The sequence below is a fragment of the Prinia subflava genome, chromosome 4 (assembly GCF_021018805.1).
Source record: "Prinia subflava isolate CZ2003 ecotype Zambia chromosome 4, Cam_Psub_1.2, whole genome shotgun sequence".
In the NCBI taxonomy this organism is placed as follows: Eukaryota; Metazoa; Chordata; class Aves; order Passeriformes; family Cisticolidae; genus Prinia; species Prinia subflava.
In genome coordinates, this window is record NC_086250.1 from 61,832,172 (window position 1) to 61,848,807 (window position 16,636).

General features: G+C 40.9%; 2 protein-coding genes across 3 annotated transcripts in view; one reads left to right on the top strand and one right to left on the bottom strand.

Moving 5' to 3' along the window:
* The window catches only part of FBXL13 (F-box and leucine rich repeat protein 13), a 63,744-nt gene extending 54,862 nt beyond the window's left edge, over positions 1–8,882 (top strand). The window contains 5 exon segments of the mRNA XM_063395009.1: positions 956–1,043; positions 1,046–1,110; positions 7,278–7,494; positions 8,087–8,199; positions 8,661–8,882. Coding sequence (XP_063251079.1) covers positions 956–1,043; positions 1,046–1,110; positions 7,278–7,494; positions 8,087–8,199; positions 8,661–8,882 — 705 coding nt within the window.
* Positions 7,012–16,636, bottom strand: part of FAM185A (family with sequence similarity 185 member A) — a 39,097-nt gene continuing 29,472 nt past the window's right edge. Inside the window, exons 8-9 of one of the 2 annotated variants that reach the window (XM_063396947.1) lie at positions 11,693–11,810; positions 7,012–10,511 (exon numbers count right to left, since the gene is read on the bottom strand). In XM_063396947.1, coding sequence (XP_063253017.1) covers positions 11,695–11,810 — 116 coding nt within the window. In that variant the 3' untranslated portion in view covers positions 7,012–10,511; positions 11,693–11,694. Of the gene's footprint in view, positions 11,811–16,636 lie in introns of both variants that reach the window. The other variant, XM_063396946.1, reaches the window with a different exon arrangement.

The following is a 16,636-nucleotide window of genomic DNA, read 5'->3' on the forward strand; positions in this document are numbered from 1 at the left end:
CTGACTTCAGAGTCATCAACTTCTTTTTTTAAAATAAGAATATTAATCTACTTAATCATATTTTGATCTATTTATTAATCTATTACAGATCTTAACATTGGGCACATAAATAGGTCTGGAATAAGCAAAGCACATATATATTCCTCTGTATGCCAGGAGGACTATCATGAGATAGTGTGCTAACTTTTTGTTCCACAGCCCCAGTCCCCAGCTTTATCTTGCCTCCTTGTCCCTTACAGATTCTCATCAGATTGGCTGTTTAGTACAAGTGAAATCTTCATCTCTCTTTCTACCACCCCGCTCCAGTGATTTCAATCAAATGTCTTTAACAGGTTTTTACTATGTTCCCTCTTGATTTTTAGTCCTGAATGAGCAAGGTGATTAAAGTATGTGCATAATGTATTCTTGACTGTTCCTGTTAAGGTCAGTGGAGCAATCAGTAGCTTGCATGGCTGCTTATGTACCTTGAAGAGGTCTCATGTGTGTCATGTTTTTCTCAAATGCAACTTCCAGCATTAACAGCAATGAGTACCAGTTCCTGAAAATGGACTTGTGAGGTGAAACTAAGCAGCTGTGCTTCAGAGCTAAAAAAACCCCACACATTCAAAAAGCCTCATTTGTAACAGAGGACTAAGTTAATAAAGTGATACAAGTGAGTCCTAATAATTTAGAGAGAGTAATGCAATAGCACAAATACCAAAGGCTTTTTTGTGCTGCATGCACATATATGGGTGGGAAAGTTAAACCATTCTCAGTAGGTGAAAAAACCCCACAATATTTAAAACTAGACTGGAATCATAGTTAACTAGTATCTAATATTAGAAAGTGACAGCTTCTGAAGCATCTCTTGCAGAGATTCAGAATTCTGCTGTGCCAGAAACCTTACTTCAATTTTAAAACATAATTTTCCTACCAATCAGATACTAAAGTTGTTCTCTTGTTGCTTCATTTACAGATGATTGATACATGTATCCAATACTTGGCTGCAGCCTGCCATTATCTCCCCTTCTTGGACATCTCAGGCTGTATTCATCTTACTGACAGTACCTGAAATATCTTTGGAAAGGCTGTGAGCAACTCCAGATTCTCACGACACTGTACTGTAGAAGAGTTAGAGAGAAAATATTTCCTAATCTTAGTTCAGAGGTGGTTGTAAACCCCAAAACTTGAGGTTCTCTTCAGGTATCTGGCTTGAGCTGTCTAGCCTCTTTTTCTGGGGGGTGTCCACAGTGGTGCCTTAGGATTCCTGTGGTCTGGCAGGATTATCTATGTATCCTAGTGTCAGCCAGAAGTGCAGAGATACAGACTCCACCTCTCGTTATGGCAGACAATGTCCTCTTAGGGAGGTTTCTGCAGACAAAAGGACACTACCTCAAGGATATATCGGGATGTGAATAAGAAAACCAGGCTGGGCTTAATGCTCTCAGCCATGGCAGTGTGTGACTGAATGTCAGCTATGGCACAGTGTGCCTGTGCTCAAAACGCAGCACGGTCACTGCGAGCGAGTCAGGCTGTGGTGCTGTGACCACTTTCTCAGGCTGGTTTTTACTGACAAACCTCTCAGTAAAGAACCTTTTCTTAAAGTTCAGTCTGAACTTCCCCTGACTCAGCTTGTGCCTTATCACTGCTCAGCATTTCCCCCTCAGCCTTCCTTTCTCCAAGCTGAACAAGGCAAGTGACACAAACTGCTCCTTGTAATTCTTGTGCTCAAGATATTTCACCATCTTGGTCACCTTTGTCTGGATGGTCTCTGATAGTTTAATGCCTTTCTCACATTGTGGTGCCCAAAACTGCCCCCAGCACTCAGATGAGGCTGCCCCAGTGCAGAGCAGAGTGGACAATCCCCTCCCTTGCCCGGGTGATGATGCTGTCCCTGATGCCCCCAGGACAGGGTTACCCCTCCTGGCTGCCAGGGCACTGCTGACTCACGTTCAACTTTCTGTCGACCCACACTCCCAGACCCCTTCCTGCAGGGCTTTTTCTCCAGCCTTTCATCACCCAGTGCATAAATCTAACCACGTTTACCCCATCCCAGGTGGAAAATTGAGTATTTGCTCTTGCATATTTTCATGCAGTTGGCAATTGCCCAGCTCTTCAGTCTGTCCTGATCTCTCTGTAGCTCCGTTCTACCCTGCAGGGAGTCTTGTTTAGTATCATTGGCACACTTTCCATTTAATTCCCATATCCAGATAATTTATAAAAACATTACAAACTTTGCACTGGTGTCTGGCCACTAACCTGATATCACCTCATTTTCTGTAACCCTTTTGAGCCCAGCCTGTGAGCCAGTTGCTCACCCAGTGTATTACGGACTTGCTCAGCTGAGTGCTGGACAGTTTATCCTGGATACTTTCAGACAGTATCAAAAGCTCTGCTAAAATCCAAACCCACACATCTACTGGCTTTCTTTGGTCAGCTGGGTGGATGACATTGTCATAAAAGAAAAGAAAGTTGGTTAAAGCAGGATTTCTGCCTTCTGAACCTATGCTGGCTGTGCCCAGTGACTGCATTGTCTCCAAAATGTTTTCCAATTACTCTTAGAATAACTTCCTCTATAATTTTACTAGGCACTGAAGTGAGACTGGAGGATCTCTAATTGCTGGAACCTTCCTTCTTACCCTTCTTAAAAATTGGGAGAACTGAGTTGAGAGCTGAGTTTTCTCCTGTGAGTCTCAAAAGTTCTGGATTCAAAGTCCACCACCCTTCCATGAGGATTTATAGTATTACAGACCAGGCCCTGTACACCTAGAACAGCACAGTGGCCAGACAGGCCACAGGGCCTGAAACTGGAAAGGAACTGAAGTTTAGACATATCTGAGTATATAACTTAATAAAACTTTATGGGAGTAAGAAATATCCAGTGCTATCCTACATAGAGAGCCTATACTAGGAGAGCTCTAACTGTCTAACAGGTCCTCTGTAGGTACTGTGCTTCCTGCTCTCCAGGGTTCAGTGGTCACTTCAGACACCACAAGACCAACACATGTGCTTAATAACTCAAAAGGTATTTCCACTGTGCTTCACATTTTCCAAACTCTCCTCTACTACTTCCCTGACTTACCACAAAAAAATTCTGGTGTCATTGGTCTTATTCTCTTCACTTCTCTCAGATGTAGTTTTCTCAATGTCATTCCTCCTTAAAACCTCTACTTCTAATTAAACACTTGCTAGATACAGAAAATGCTGTGTAAGATTGGTATGCAACAGTAGTAATTGAAAAAAACCATAAAGTCAGATTCATTTAATCTCTTCATAATTTTCTGACAGTTTTCCTCGTATTAAGCCTGAAGGGATTTTCTTTTATCCTCCGATTACTGTTGTTGACTCTTTTATTCTGTGACTTCATATCTCTGTTTAGAGCAGCACCAGTGTGTCAGCCCTTTCTGATTCTGCTTGCTGATCCATGTTCCTGTACAAGTCAGATGTAATGGGAATAGAAATTTGTGTGAATTCCAGTTTGTGTTGGGTTAACCAACATCAAGGAGCTGACATGATTTCTCAGAAACTCGTTTGCATTATTGTGGCCTGGGATGACCCAGGATTCTGCCTCTGCCTCAGAGTCCCACGTGCAATGGGTTCTCCAAAGGTCTTGATTAAACTCTTCTAACTCAGCCAAGGAATTTCCCAACCAGTTATTTTTACTCTAAAGATAACCCTGGAGAGTTATACATCTTTGCAAAACAAAAAGGCAACCATGAGACACACATCTCCACCCAGTGTTATCTTTGCCCTTTTTGTGATGTTTAGAACTAGATAAGCTTCGCCAGTTTTATTTTCTTGAGTCTCGTTTTCTGGACGGTGGATGGTTCTTTTCCTTGCCAGCCTCAGTCTCCAATGCTTCACACCATATATTCAGTGATAGGAAACTCCTATCCTGCACCATCTGAGTCTAGGACAACACCTATTATGTGGATTGATTATGCAGAATAATGCAGTCCTGAACATTTTTTGCTTGTTCCTTCTAAGAGGTCCAAAGACACCCCACCCTAGACTTTGCCAGACCACAGAATACACTGGCTGCATCCAGATGGAATGATATTCAGAAGATAAAAGGGAGTTCACAGATAGATTCAGATATGGTCCACATCCTGCATGTTTCCCAGTTTAGGAAAAGCTTATTTTTCAAACTGCAGTTCAAGGCCAATACAGCAAAAATAATAAAAATTTGATCCTCTGCCAATAACTACATCAAAAGCACAGTAAAACAAGGCATGGTTCTAGAGTTAGTTATCTTGCAGTAGCTTTTCAACATCAAAAGCAATGGCAGTATTGTCGCTGTCACATATTTCTATAATACTATGTGTTTCTTTCACAACCTGTGTGTTTTTAGTAATGAATGACAAGCCATAGATTGTCAGAAAAACAAACAATGGGCCCTCGTTCTCTGTTTTCAGACCAACTCTTAAAACCATATTCAGGTTCTTAGATTTTCACAGAAGGTAAAGGCTGGTTTCAGGTGTAATTTACGTTCTGCAGTGTGAAACCCACATTGCAGAGACATTTCGTTCCCTGTTCAAGGAGATGGAAGAGGTCATCTATGTAAAAATCACATTCATCTGGAGAATTAAATATGCTAGTGGCTTAGGTTCTAAATAAGCAATAAAAGAAATATGGTTTTAGTTTAAAGTTGCCCTAAAATATCTATGGCATAAAACACTACTTTATTGTTCCAAAGGAATTCCCCATTATTTATTGTTAAACACTAACCAGTCCTAGCAGACATTTCTTAATAGACTAAACCTTGCAAGTATTGAGTCATATGTCTTGTATTGTGCCACATTATTTTTTTTTTATTTTTACTGTTTTGATAGATTAAAATAGAAAACACATGGAGCCACAAAGTTCTTCAAGTTTCAGTCCAATGCAGCTTCATAAAAAACAGTTATGGGCTTTCAATTGTTCATTCTTTCCAGTATCAGGTAGATTTTGAGATTATATTTGCCAACATACTGCCCTGCTTCCAGGTTTAATAAATGTTAGAAGAAAAAACGGTCTGTGGCCTGGCATCCTGCTGCATATTTCTGTATCCAAAGGCTAATGACCTTTCAGTTAATTCAGTTTCTAAATGGCAGAATCGTGGATAATCTAATGTGGAAGTACATGGTACTGGTACAAGTGATTTCTCCTGCTAGAGGAAAAGCAACCTAACTCACTGCTTTCTAAAATGCAGGAAAAGGTTGTGTCAGTTTGATTTGCTTAAGACTATTCCTACAGGAAATAACACACCAGCATCTTTAGTGAAACACTTCTGTTCCCTGTGAAACATTCTGTGCTGACATTTCTAGATGCAAAATGAGAAGGGAAACGTGTCATTGACAGAGAAGCCAGCTGGTTTTGTGCTTTCTCCAAACTACATCTCATCTGTAACAGTTTGGTTCCCCCAAAAGATCCTCTGAGAGCAATATTAGGTGCTTCCTTCTTTCTTGTCTGCACTAACTCGTTACATTTCTCCTAAAGTCATGACTACGCTATTAACAAGTTACTCATCAACAATTCCTCTTACAATTTTTGCCTTTTAAACAAAAATTACATAAGGTCTTAGTAGTCACAATACATTTGACATTTGGAGAAGACTTCCATTTTTGTTTGGTTTTGTTGTTGTGTTTTCTGATGGCTGCTGTTGCTTAGAAAGGAGATTGCAAGAACTCTTTTTTTCCTGAAAAAGCAGAATTTCTTATCCAAATATTTCAGTCTCAAGGCGGGAAAGATCCAACAAACATGGAATCAGAAATTAAGACCTCCTAAACAATTGGGTAAAAGACCAACAACAATTACTCCTGAGTCTTCTGTTTAATAAGCAACACAAATACAGGACTGTTATCTCACTGATGGTAAATCTCTTTTTGGAAGTGACACAGAGGCTCCTGCAGAGCCATGTTTCAGCCACTGAGTGCACGTGAACTGGATGCCATAAAATGATGAAACTATTGCAGCTGACATGGACCTCAGAGTACTTTAGATCCTATGGAGTCTTACCACATTTTGTAACCTGGAGCGTGCCTGCAGGATGCTCCCTGCTTTTCCCATTAGCTCCTTGCCTCTATTTGCTTAATTTCTCCTGTACTTGCACTATAAACATTTCTCCCATGTTTGAGCTTTTGTTACCCATTACTTTCCTGTTGATTGGTTTGATTGGTTTCTGTAACCTCACCTCAAAATGTCTTTTTTCAAAAGCTCTGCTTTCTATTATGCTGTACCCAGTCAAACAGGAACAGAGCCCCAGGGCAGTGGTCCCAGCACCAGCCTGACAGAGTTCAGAAGAGTTTGGACACTGCTCTCAGGTACAGGGTGTGACTCCTGGGGATGGTGCTGTGCAGGGTTGCAAGCTGGACTGGATGATCCTGGTGGTTCCCTTCCAACTCTGCACATTCTGTGATTCTGGAAATCTGCTGAATTTTGGGATGGCCCAGCATTCAGACCATTTTGCAGAACTGCATTTCCCAGTTAGCCCCTCTCAGTAAAATGGAGACAAACTTTGGGTAAGCTATTCCAGTGGTGCTCAAGCCCTGTGTTTGGGCCAGTACTTTTGTCTGACTTATACCAAGAGATAGTTGCTTTGCCAAAGATAACTGTAATTATTGGCTGAAATACTTTTATTCATCAATGTGCTCATTTAAGACAGTAAATATAAAAATCAATCAATAAATAAAATAAACAAGCTCTGTCATACAGTATATCTTAAATAAACAACCTTTTTACCATGTGTTGATGATTAATGAATGGCTGTTTCTGGCAAACCACTCAACTGTAGCTCCAGGCATGGGACATCATAAGTTTCCAAAAAAATAGCAACAGCTCCCCTTATACATGCTTCAGACAGCCGCTATACATCGCAGTTTCCATGAAAAACAGGAATTTGGACTTGGATGAGTTGATTTTTTATAGGTCAGAGCTTATAGCTCATATAAATTGTGCACACATTCCTCAATGGCACAGGCCTCCCTAATATAAAAACAGATGCAGCCTTGTGTTCATGTGGTTCATAGAGTGTGTCAGTGTTGGACTTTTATAAAAAAAAATATCCTGCAGTGGTTGAAAACAAGCCCTTCTTGATTCACTAATTCTGTGCCTTTTCCACTGCTGCCCACTTCCCCTTTCCTGCTGTAGTGGTGCAAACATTACAGCTGGGCACATCTGCCTCTCGTAACCATCTCCAGCATTTCCACTTTGGGAAACAACACAAAAAACACTGCAGCACCATTGCTGGCACATAACCAAGCCCTTCAATGTGGATTTTTTCTAGCATTGTCTGCTTGCTGCATATGATATTTTTCCAGAGCTTAGGAGTTGGCCAGCAGGGAAGCAGAGTGCCTCGCTGTGGCTGTGACACACCAGATCAGGGTGAAGCTGCTGGGGAGGAGGGGAGATCAGAGCTGGCTCTTCCCCAGGCACTGCAGCCTGCTCAGCACAGGGGCTCTGCTCAGCAGGACTGGGCTGGCAGCCAGCTCACACAGGCATGGAAAGAAAGAGACATTATTCACAAGAATGGAGGTGGTGGGTTCAGTTTCTTCAACTTGAGAAGGTAACAAAATTGCTGGATTGACCCTGCCGAAAAAGAAGGGAGAGTTGCTCTTCTTCTTTTTTCACTCAGGAGGCCTGATCTTGCCAAATTTTGATCTAGTTTTATTAGCTTTGTGCTCTAATGCTGCAAAAGGGCGATGGACACAAAATGTTGAGGGAGATCTGAGGGGTCATGGGTGGGTTTGGGCATCACAGACAACTCTCTCTTCTGGTCCAGCTGTCACAGAAGCTGCAGTGTGGGGCAGGTCCAGGGTCAGTGCCAGTAGCACTGCCCATTGTGTACCCAATTCCATTTCTAAAAAAAATACACATTAAAAAAGGTGGGTGACAGAAGATAACTACAGTAGAGAGGCTGGGCAAAAAGCAAACAAAAGGTGAATGAGGAAAGGGTAAAAATACTTGGAGGTGTGAAAGACACTGGTTAGAACAGAAAAACAGCAAGAGGGACTTGCACAGTCACTATAGCCTTCCTACAGAGCTATGAGAAAACACCCTGGAGATGCTGCAATACCTTTGGATGTAGCTGGCTTATTTAACTTGTTTGCTTTTATATTTTCTTCCAAAGACAATGTTATTATTCCAGTGGAAACACCTACTCAGGTCTGTGTTCAGGCAAATGCTGACACACTAGAGCAAGTGTGGATGAAGCCCACCAAGATCATTGAAGTGCTGGAGCATGTGAGGTGTGAAGAACCTTCAGAGAACTGCTTTGGTAAGTCCCAGGAGAAAGCTCGAGATGGAGGAGACCTTACTGCTGTCCCTAACGCTCATCAGAGCACTCAGAAGACAGAGCCAGACCATGGCCAAAGGTGCACTGATAGGACAAGTGGCATATGTAAAATTCTGATTACATTCTGCTCACAAGGAAACTTTTATTTTTTAACCAGGAAGCTGGTGAAACTCTTGAAGAAGAGCCCATAGACTGTGCAACCTTCATACCTAAAGATATTCAGAACTCATCTGGCAAAGCCATGACTTACCTGGTCTAGCAACATCAGCCTGAAGTATTTTCCAGACCTAATTCATTCTGTGACTCTGTGATGTAACCAATTATCTTCTGGTTTACTTTCCACAACACCCTTATTATATTGGTATCTTTAGTTAAAATAAGGACCTTTCCTTCATTAAACTGCTTTTAGTGTTCTTTGCATAAACAGCCTCTGAAAATTTTTATTTTGTCATTATTATTTTTAAACTCTTGTTGCAGACAAGTTGTCTTGAAATACACAGCTGAACTGGAGAAACAGGAACATAATGATGCTGACCCTCCTTCCAGGCTTGGATATGCCTGGGATGGTAACATAACCACCTTCACCAAAAAACACAGATCAGAGCCTGAAAAAACAAATTCTTCAAAATGAAAAATGATAAAATTGTGCAACATCTCTACAGTTCAAGGTTTTTTCTCCAGAGCATGAAAAGACCACTGTGTTATTTTTTCTTAAAACTAATCACACTTTAATAAAAGGCCATTTGTTGCATTAGTAAGGAAGCATAGCAAATCTTTCTCACAGGAGTATGAATGCCTTCAAGCAAGACAGCTGCACTCAGACAGCACTGCTAACTCAGATGTTGATTCAAGCCGTCTACATCTTTCAGTAATGAAAGTTTTTGTAGTCCCGTGCAGAGCAAGCAATGAATAAATTTGCATGTGTTTGAGGTTCCTGTTTGCCAGGAAGGTCCTCTCCAGGACATAAACACTCTGACTCCCCAGAGAGCTTCACATTTGATGTGGCTGCTACTCATCAACAGCCCTCTGGAGGAATTGAGAGCAGTGAGTAGGTAGTGACTGCAGATTCTTTAATACACAACTACACCCATACATTTAAGCACAGTTCTCCACTTCTCAGCAGTCACTTGTGCACCCAGAGCCCTCATTCTCATAAAAGCTCTTGGGCTGAGTCCAGCTCTCTAAACAAGCTGATGTTCGTGTCTGCAGGTCTGAACTGTGGGCTGGCTGGCAGCTGTGATGGAAGGAGAACCAAATTAAAAGGAGCACAGATGAAAAAAGTATAAATCTGCTCCAGTAACAAGAATGTCTTCTCATCAAATGGACAAAAAAGATACATGAGCACACAAGGGATTCACCATTCAAATTCTAATTGCTGACAAGCTACTCATCTTCCCTTGTCTAGAGAAAAATACAGTTTCATCTCATTATAGCAGAACAAGAGATTGTTCAATGCCTTTGGGGAAACTCCCAAGGATTTGTCCTCCTTGAACTCATTCTTGACCTTTATATTAACATTCTAGCTGGTCTCAACATGTATTAGCTTGGAATGAATATAATCAGTAGCTTTAGTGGTAGCTCAATTTTTCTGCTGGCTGATTTATACTTCTTTAAGCAAGTAACTAACAATCCTGATGTTTAATTCCTGCTAGATTTAGAGAATTAATGAATTCAAAGTCTGAGTTTGCTTTCTTTTGAATATTTGCTCTTTTGAACAAATAATATGTTTTCTTACTAAGTTCTCCCTTAAACTGCTGATGCAGCAGTCCCAAAAAATACAAGCTTAATCTCAGAGGCTGACAGGCTTTGTATTTCAGGTGAATAATGGGACCATTAAATGCATTTGATCTTGTGAAGTACCTGCTAGACTGCTTTTACCTTTCCATGGTGTGAATTTTGAGGTGCTTTTTTCACTTTGGCTGCAGTAGGGCACAGAAAACATTCATTTCAAATATTTTTCTAGGTATCCAAAACCATTATAATTTATTGATTTTGTAAGTTTAAAAAATATAATAATACTTCACATCTAATAATATTGTAATGCCTTTAGTAATACTATTAGAAGTGTTTTATATATCAGTATTTATATTAAAAATACATAGAAATTGTCATATGCATCAGCACCCACCTCATCCCAACAAACAATACATACAACAGTCAACAGGAAGTGGAGTTTTTAACCACCCTGAATTAGAGTAGATATGCTGTCCTTGACTCTTGAAATCCATTAGCCAGGGGCAATTATAGCTCCTGGGGAATCCTGTGGCAAAGGAGAAGTTAATTTCATAATGTACCAGTATAAACTAAAGTAAATACACATATATACAAAACTTAAAGCCTGAGCTGACAGTCTGAATTCTCTGTTGCTCCTCACCATCTCTCAGCTGGCAGGGATTCTTACATTTCAGCTTAAAACACCAAATTCACTACTGCTTTTATAAGGTGCCACAGAGAGGGATGGAAAGGCTTTTAAAAGCTCCATTTACTTTACTGTGTGCTTATATTAGAGGAACACAGAATCCTGCCCTTGTGCAGAGCCCACCTGCTCCCCTCATCTCCCTGCTCTGCCTTCCTGGCCCCAGAGCTGGCTCAGCTGTGCAGGACAGGGCTCAAAGTCACTGCACAAGCAGCAAACCAAGAGATTCCAGTTCTCAGTTACTGGGGCAGCTTTTTCTCCAGGGGAATGTTCATGTGGACTCACCCCAAAGTCCAGCTGGAGGAGTGCTCCTCCTTGAAATCACCAGATCCCTTGCACTTTTATTTATTTTAAAAGCTTTTCTTTGCAGATGAACAGTGGTAGACACAGCTGGAGCTCTTATTTCTATCCACAAACCAGAGGTTCAGGATGACACAGAGCAAGTCCTGCCATTTCACAGAAGGATTTTTACACAGAGTACCCATTGGCCAGGCAGAAACTGCTCAGGGTTCAAACACCAAATGAGACCACATAAGAACTACACTGAAAGTGATTTTTTCCTGTCCATGATACAATTTGGTTGAAGAAAATTCTCTGCATTTTGCATAAACCAGCAGAATTCCCACAGTTTTGAGACATTTAATTTAAAACTATAACAGAGCTTGTAAAGCATGCCACCTTGGAAATGTTGAAAATGTTTTTTATTTTTTTTTTTTTTTTTTTTTTTAAATGACTACTCCAAACTTTTGTTTGAAAGCTACCAGCTTTTAAAGTGATATGGTAAGTGGATCAAGTTATATAAATTCTGAATATGTAAGATCATCTCATTCCTAAAAGGCACTAAAAGTAAACCAGACTGTTTAGCACCAGTACTGTCAGTACTGTCACAGGCAAATCTTGGGTTAAAATGCTCTCATTTTTAATAGTTTCTCTTTTATATTAAGAATATCCATCCAAAAAATATCATAATTTTACAGAAACGTTCCTTTGTAGTTTCTTGATTTAATCTCTTTGGTCTATTTCACCTTTAAGAACTCTTCAGCTTGACAGACTGGATCCAGCTTTGGCTTTTGAGACACACTTTGCCATTTTGTGTGTCAGCCTTAATCCATTTGTCTTTTTCATCCCTTTGATTCATGTGACCTGAAAAAGAGGTTTAATTTGACACACAGTAAGCATATCATCTTCACATTGTCATTTTTTTCCAAGCTCCCTGGAAGCACATATAGCACTTTTGTTTGGCAGAATTTGTGTACTTTTAGCAGAGACTTCTGACATTTCCTTCTTGATACAGTTTTTCTGCATTAATCTAATTTCCCATAATACATCTTTACAACAGGGTGGTGGTTTTTATTATATAGTACTGCACTTTTTATTCTAAGCTAAGGAATGTGTTATGGTGGGTTGACCCTGGTTGGATGTCAGGTACTCACCCAAACCACTCTACCACTCTCCTCCTCGAATGAATGGTCCAGAGAAAATATAACAAGAGACTCATGGGTCAAGATAAGGACAGGGGGAGTTCAGTCACCAGTTACTGTCACAGGGAGAATGGACTTGACTTCGGAAAAAATTAATTTAATTTATTCCCAATCAAATCAGAACACCTGCCTGCCCTGGGAAGGACTGAAAGGATGCCTTGTTTTGCTTGGCTTGTGTGCACAGCTTTTGCTTTATCCATCAGACTGTCTTAATCTTGAAGTCTCTTTATCCCAACCCATCAATTTCCTCACTTTTACTTTTCTGCTTTTCTCCCCCATCCCATTGGTGGGGAGTGAGTGGCTGCCTGATGCTCAACAGGCAGCTCTGCTTAAACCATGACTCTGCATGACACACTAATCTGGCTAAGTAATTTCAAAGATTTTAATTGTTATTGTAAACACTGAAAAGAGACATGGTAAGACCTGATTGTCCAGATGACCAGACATTTTTCTACTCTTACTGTTTCCTTATGGTAATGGCCTAAAAAAAAACCCCCACAACCCTGAGGTATCTTCTTACATGTTTCACATAAAGTTTGTATTCACAGTCATGCTCTGAAAAGCTCACTGCATAACAAAGAAGAGAGTTTAACTCAGTCTCATTTTATAATTAAGAAACTGAGGCCAAGAGAAAATAAGTGACCTTCCAAATTTATACAAAAGATTTGTGTCCATATTGGGAATTAAACGGAGATCTCTAAAGTCCCAAATTAGTGCCTTTATCACAAGATCAACCTTCACTTCGGTTTATCTTTACAAAATATCATTTATTATTACTTTAGTGTTCATTTAACTGTGTGAATGCTAAGTTTAGAACTAATTTGAGCCTGGAATAGCAAGAGGGATGGCAGGGAAGGAGATTCTGAACCAACTTTGCAAACATGCTCTGCTCTGACCTGTAACACAGCTGAAATTAAATTCTGGCCACAGCAAAAACAGTGGCAAAACTCCAACTGACATCACTGCATTGGTTTCCACAACTCAGGCCTATGTTCCAGAACTTTGCAATAGTGTTTCAGTGCTTTAGCAGCTCTAAGTGGGATTCATTTACATTTATGGGCCAAACCCACAGCAATTAATTCACAATAGGCTGAGGTATGGTTTAGAAGTACTGAGTTCTTAGAGGGTTCCAACAGTGTCAGAGTCATTTCAGTGTCCCTTGTCATCAAACTCCAACAGGGATGTCCTGGTACAATTCCTGCACTCCTCATTGCTCCAGACAGCAGCAGTCTCACCCACATTTGGTGTATCATTCCTACAGTAAAGCAGAATGCACAGACCTACTCACCATCTACTTGCAGACTTAAATCTGTGATGAATCACCAAGTTGGACAAATGTGTTCTATATGGAACCCATTAAAATTTTTAAGTTCAATTCCTCAAAGCTTTCCTGAATCACTGCTTTTCAATAGTATTGTATCAGAGAGTATAGAATGGAAATTAAAACAATCTGTCTTTTAAGCATAGATAGCACTTAAAATATTTCATCAATCTGGTTTTTAAACAGGAAACAGGCTCCACCTGACTAGAAATTGAACCAACAAAGAAGTATAAAAGAAGATTTCAGCTGATCTTTTAACAGAGCTGTAGAACACCAAAAAAACAGCTTTTTCTCCTAGGGAGAGAGGACACAATAAATGCAGGGCAGAGATATATTTCCAAAAAGCACATATTGGAGTGTTTGGTCCCAGTTCCTCTCTCTCCCGTTTTTGTGACTGTGGCTTGTACTTCTGCACAAGAAACAAACACTGAACGACAGAATCAGTGCTGTAAGTGGTTTTATCCACTGTTTACACCTTGGCAAACAAAGTTAAAAAGAATGGGTTAGGGAACACAGGAACTAATTTAAAGCTGAGTTGTTGTCTCAACTCTGTTTCTCATTTTGGTTTCCCTATGTGAAGGTAGAAAAAACGTTGTTCCTTATACTTCTGGAAATTTGTCCATGAGGCAATTAAGGTTATTAAGCCCTTCACTAGTAGGAGGTTTAAAGTTATTCCTGATATTTAAATAGCTTTGTGTATGAGGCACTAATCAAGCAACAAGGTTTAGCTGGAGACCTTTTGATGACCGCTTGGGTCTTAACTGTACTCACTGCTTGTACTCTGAATACCATGAGAACATAAAGTGGATTTTGAGGAAGCCTTTGCTAGCTTGATTAAATCACAAAAGCAAACAGCCTCCTGGATTGAGAATGAGGGGGGGAAAAATTAGTTTCAAAACCTACCAGTCAAGACAGCAGCATGAGTTCAGGAGAAGTCAGATACACCATTATGCTGTGTGTGCACCTTTGCAATTTAATGCCCAAGAAAAAGGTTGTGGTTTTTTGCCCTCCCCAGCGTGTGGTGTTTAAAGGAAGGTAACACCTTGGCAAAACTTTACACAATCAAGCACTCTTTATTTATTTGCCTTCCTGGAGACTGGAGAAGTTGAGAGCTCTACTTTCATACCACAAAACACAAGAAGAGGATCATATTTTAAGTGCTGTTCACTGGTAGCGTTAGGACTGCGGTACATATCAAAAGGCTGTGAACAGCGTGAGCTGAATGCAAGCTGAAACCAATAAAAATCTGTAGGATAGCATCTCATCTAATGTGTTTAAGAAAAGTTGGATGAACTTTCTATTTGACTTGAAGGAATGTAATCTTTTCCAGATACAACCTGGGTCTTTGTTTATTTTTTTTAAGATATTGCTTAAGGATCAAGGCTCTACAGAGAGCAGCGTGTAGAGGGACATTATAAAACAAAGCTCTTCCCACTCAATTCTAGTGGCCAAGGGTCAATAAAAACTGCTTCTAAGAAAGAAGGAAAAGTTCTAAAGTGCCTTGAGAACAGACGAAATGGGGGGGCTCTGACAGTAGTGTTACTCCTGGGATCGGAACTGCAATGCTGACTGCAAAAAACCCAAGACAGCTGCACAGTGGGAGAAGGAGCACTACACTTGGGCAGCTGGTAAACTTCAGATAAAACCTGAAGTTTCAGCAGACTGACACAATACAAGCTCTTTCAATTATTTCCCTTTAAAGGCAAGTTGCTTGTCTCATGTTATTCACTGCCCCTTCAGCTGTGTTTGTATTCAGCCCTTGAACTCTAGGCAGCTAAAAACACAGACATTACCTTGGAGTAAACAATATAGAATTTCTCATAATGAAGACTCCTAAACACATCCATCCATAAAGCTTTGTGCATGGTATAGGAGACTCAATGCAGTTAGCCCCCTCTGGCACACTGACCTTACAGCAATCCTAGAGGGAAGGCCACAGCATTCCACAGCCTGCTCTCCCAGTACACTGTATGAGGGACCACTGAGTGAACAGTGAGAGGTAATTATTCCTGATGGCAGGAAACATCTGTCTAGTTCCCCTTTGGGAGGGGAACATCAGGCAGATGTGAAAGTTGTAATATTCCAGTGCATGCCTGAGTGAATGATTGTTGTAAGGAGAAAGGTGCTTCTCACAATCTATGGGGAGAACCAGGCAGGGTGGGAAGACCTGAAGCAGGTCAGTAAGGGAAACCTGCAAAGTCAGAGATAGAGCAGTAGTGTTGATGTCCACCTTTCCAAAGGAATCTGGCAATTACAGACAGGCTGACTCTCCAGAGGCACAGGAAGAAGAAAGCCAGCTAAGAAGTTCTGCAGTATTAAAAGAATAACTGGATACTTGATCAACCCATAAGGTAGAGGCAATGTGTACCTGAAAATTTCCACAGGGGAAAAGGAGTTAGAGAAGTCCATGGGGGATTTCCTCTCCATGTCCTGTACACACATCTGAGGGAAGGCATAAGTTAACATGGGAGAGGCCTTTTACCTGCATGGTCACCAGAGGCATGGCTCAGAGGAACACGGCTCTCAGGTGGCCTGGCAAAGCTCTTGTGCTGTAGCCAGGTTGGGATTGGTACCAAAACCTAAAACCCTGTTAACTGCTGCAATTATTGTCATGCTGACAACAACTGGGAGCAAATGTGTCTCGACTTGGGACACAGTAACTCCCAAAGCAAATGCTCTTTGTACAAGGACAGAAAAATACAAAGAGGTTTGCCCTTGAGAAGGCAAGAACAGGAAGACACAACAACGACAGACATGAAGCTCCACAGCCTCTGAGGAGGACGTGGTGCGACGTGGTGGGACTCGGTGGGACTCTTACCATAGAAACTCTGCTGCAAACCAGATGAAGTGACTGCAAAGTTAAAAGATTACCCAGCACCAAGCAGATGGCATCAAGTGAAAGGTTGCCACTGGATATGAACTTGGCACTAGAACTGGGGCAGGGATGGAGAAACATCCAAAATCAGGTGAGGCTCTGGCACCACTCAGACATGAGCTTTACATGGTTTATTTTACAGACAACTAGGTTTGGAAATCGACACCATTAGCTACAAGGATTCAAATTTCATGAAAGCTCTGAATGACTGCAAGACTTTTTCCAGCAAGGTTACAGTGGTGAGCACACAAGCTGGCAACCAAAGTGGCTGATGTGTATCCAGTGGCTGCAC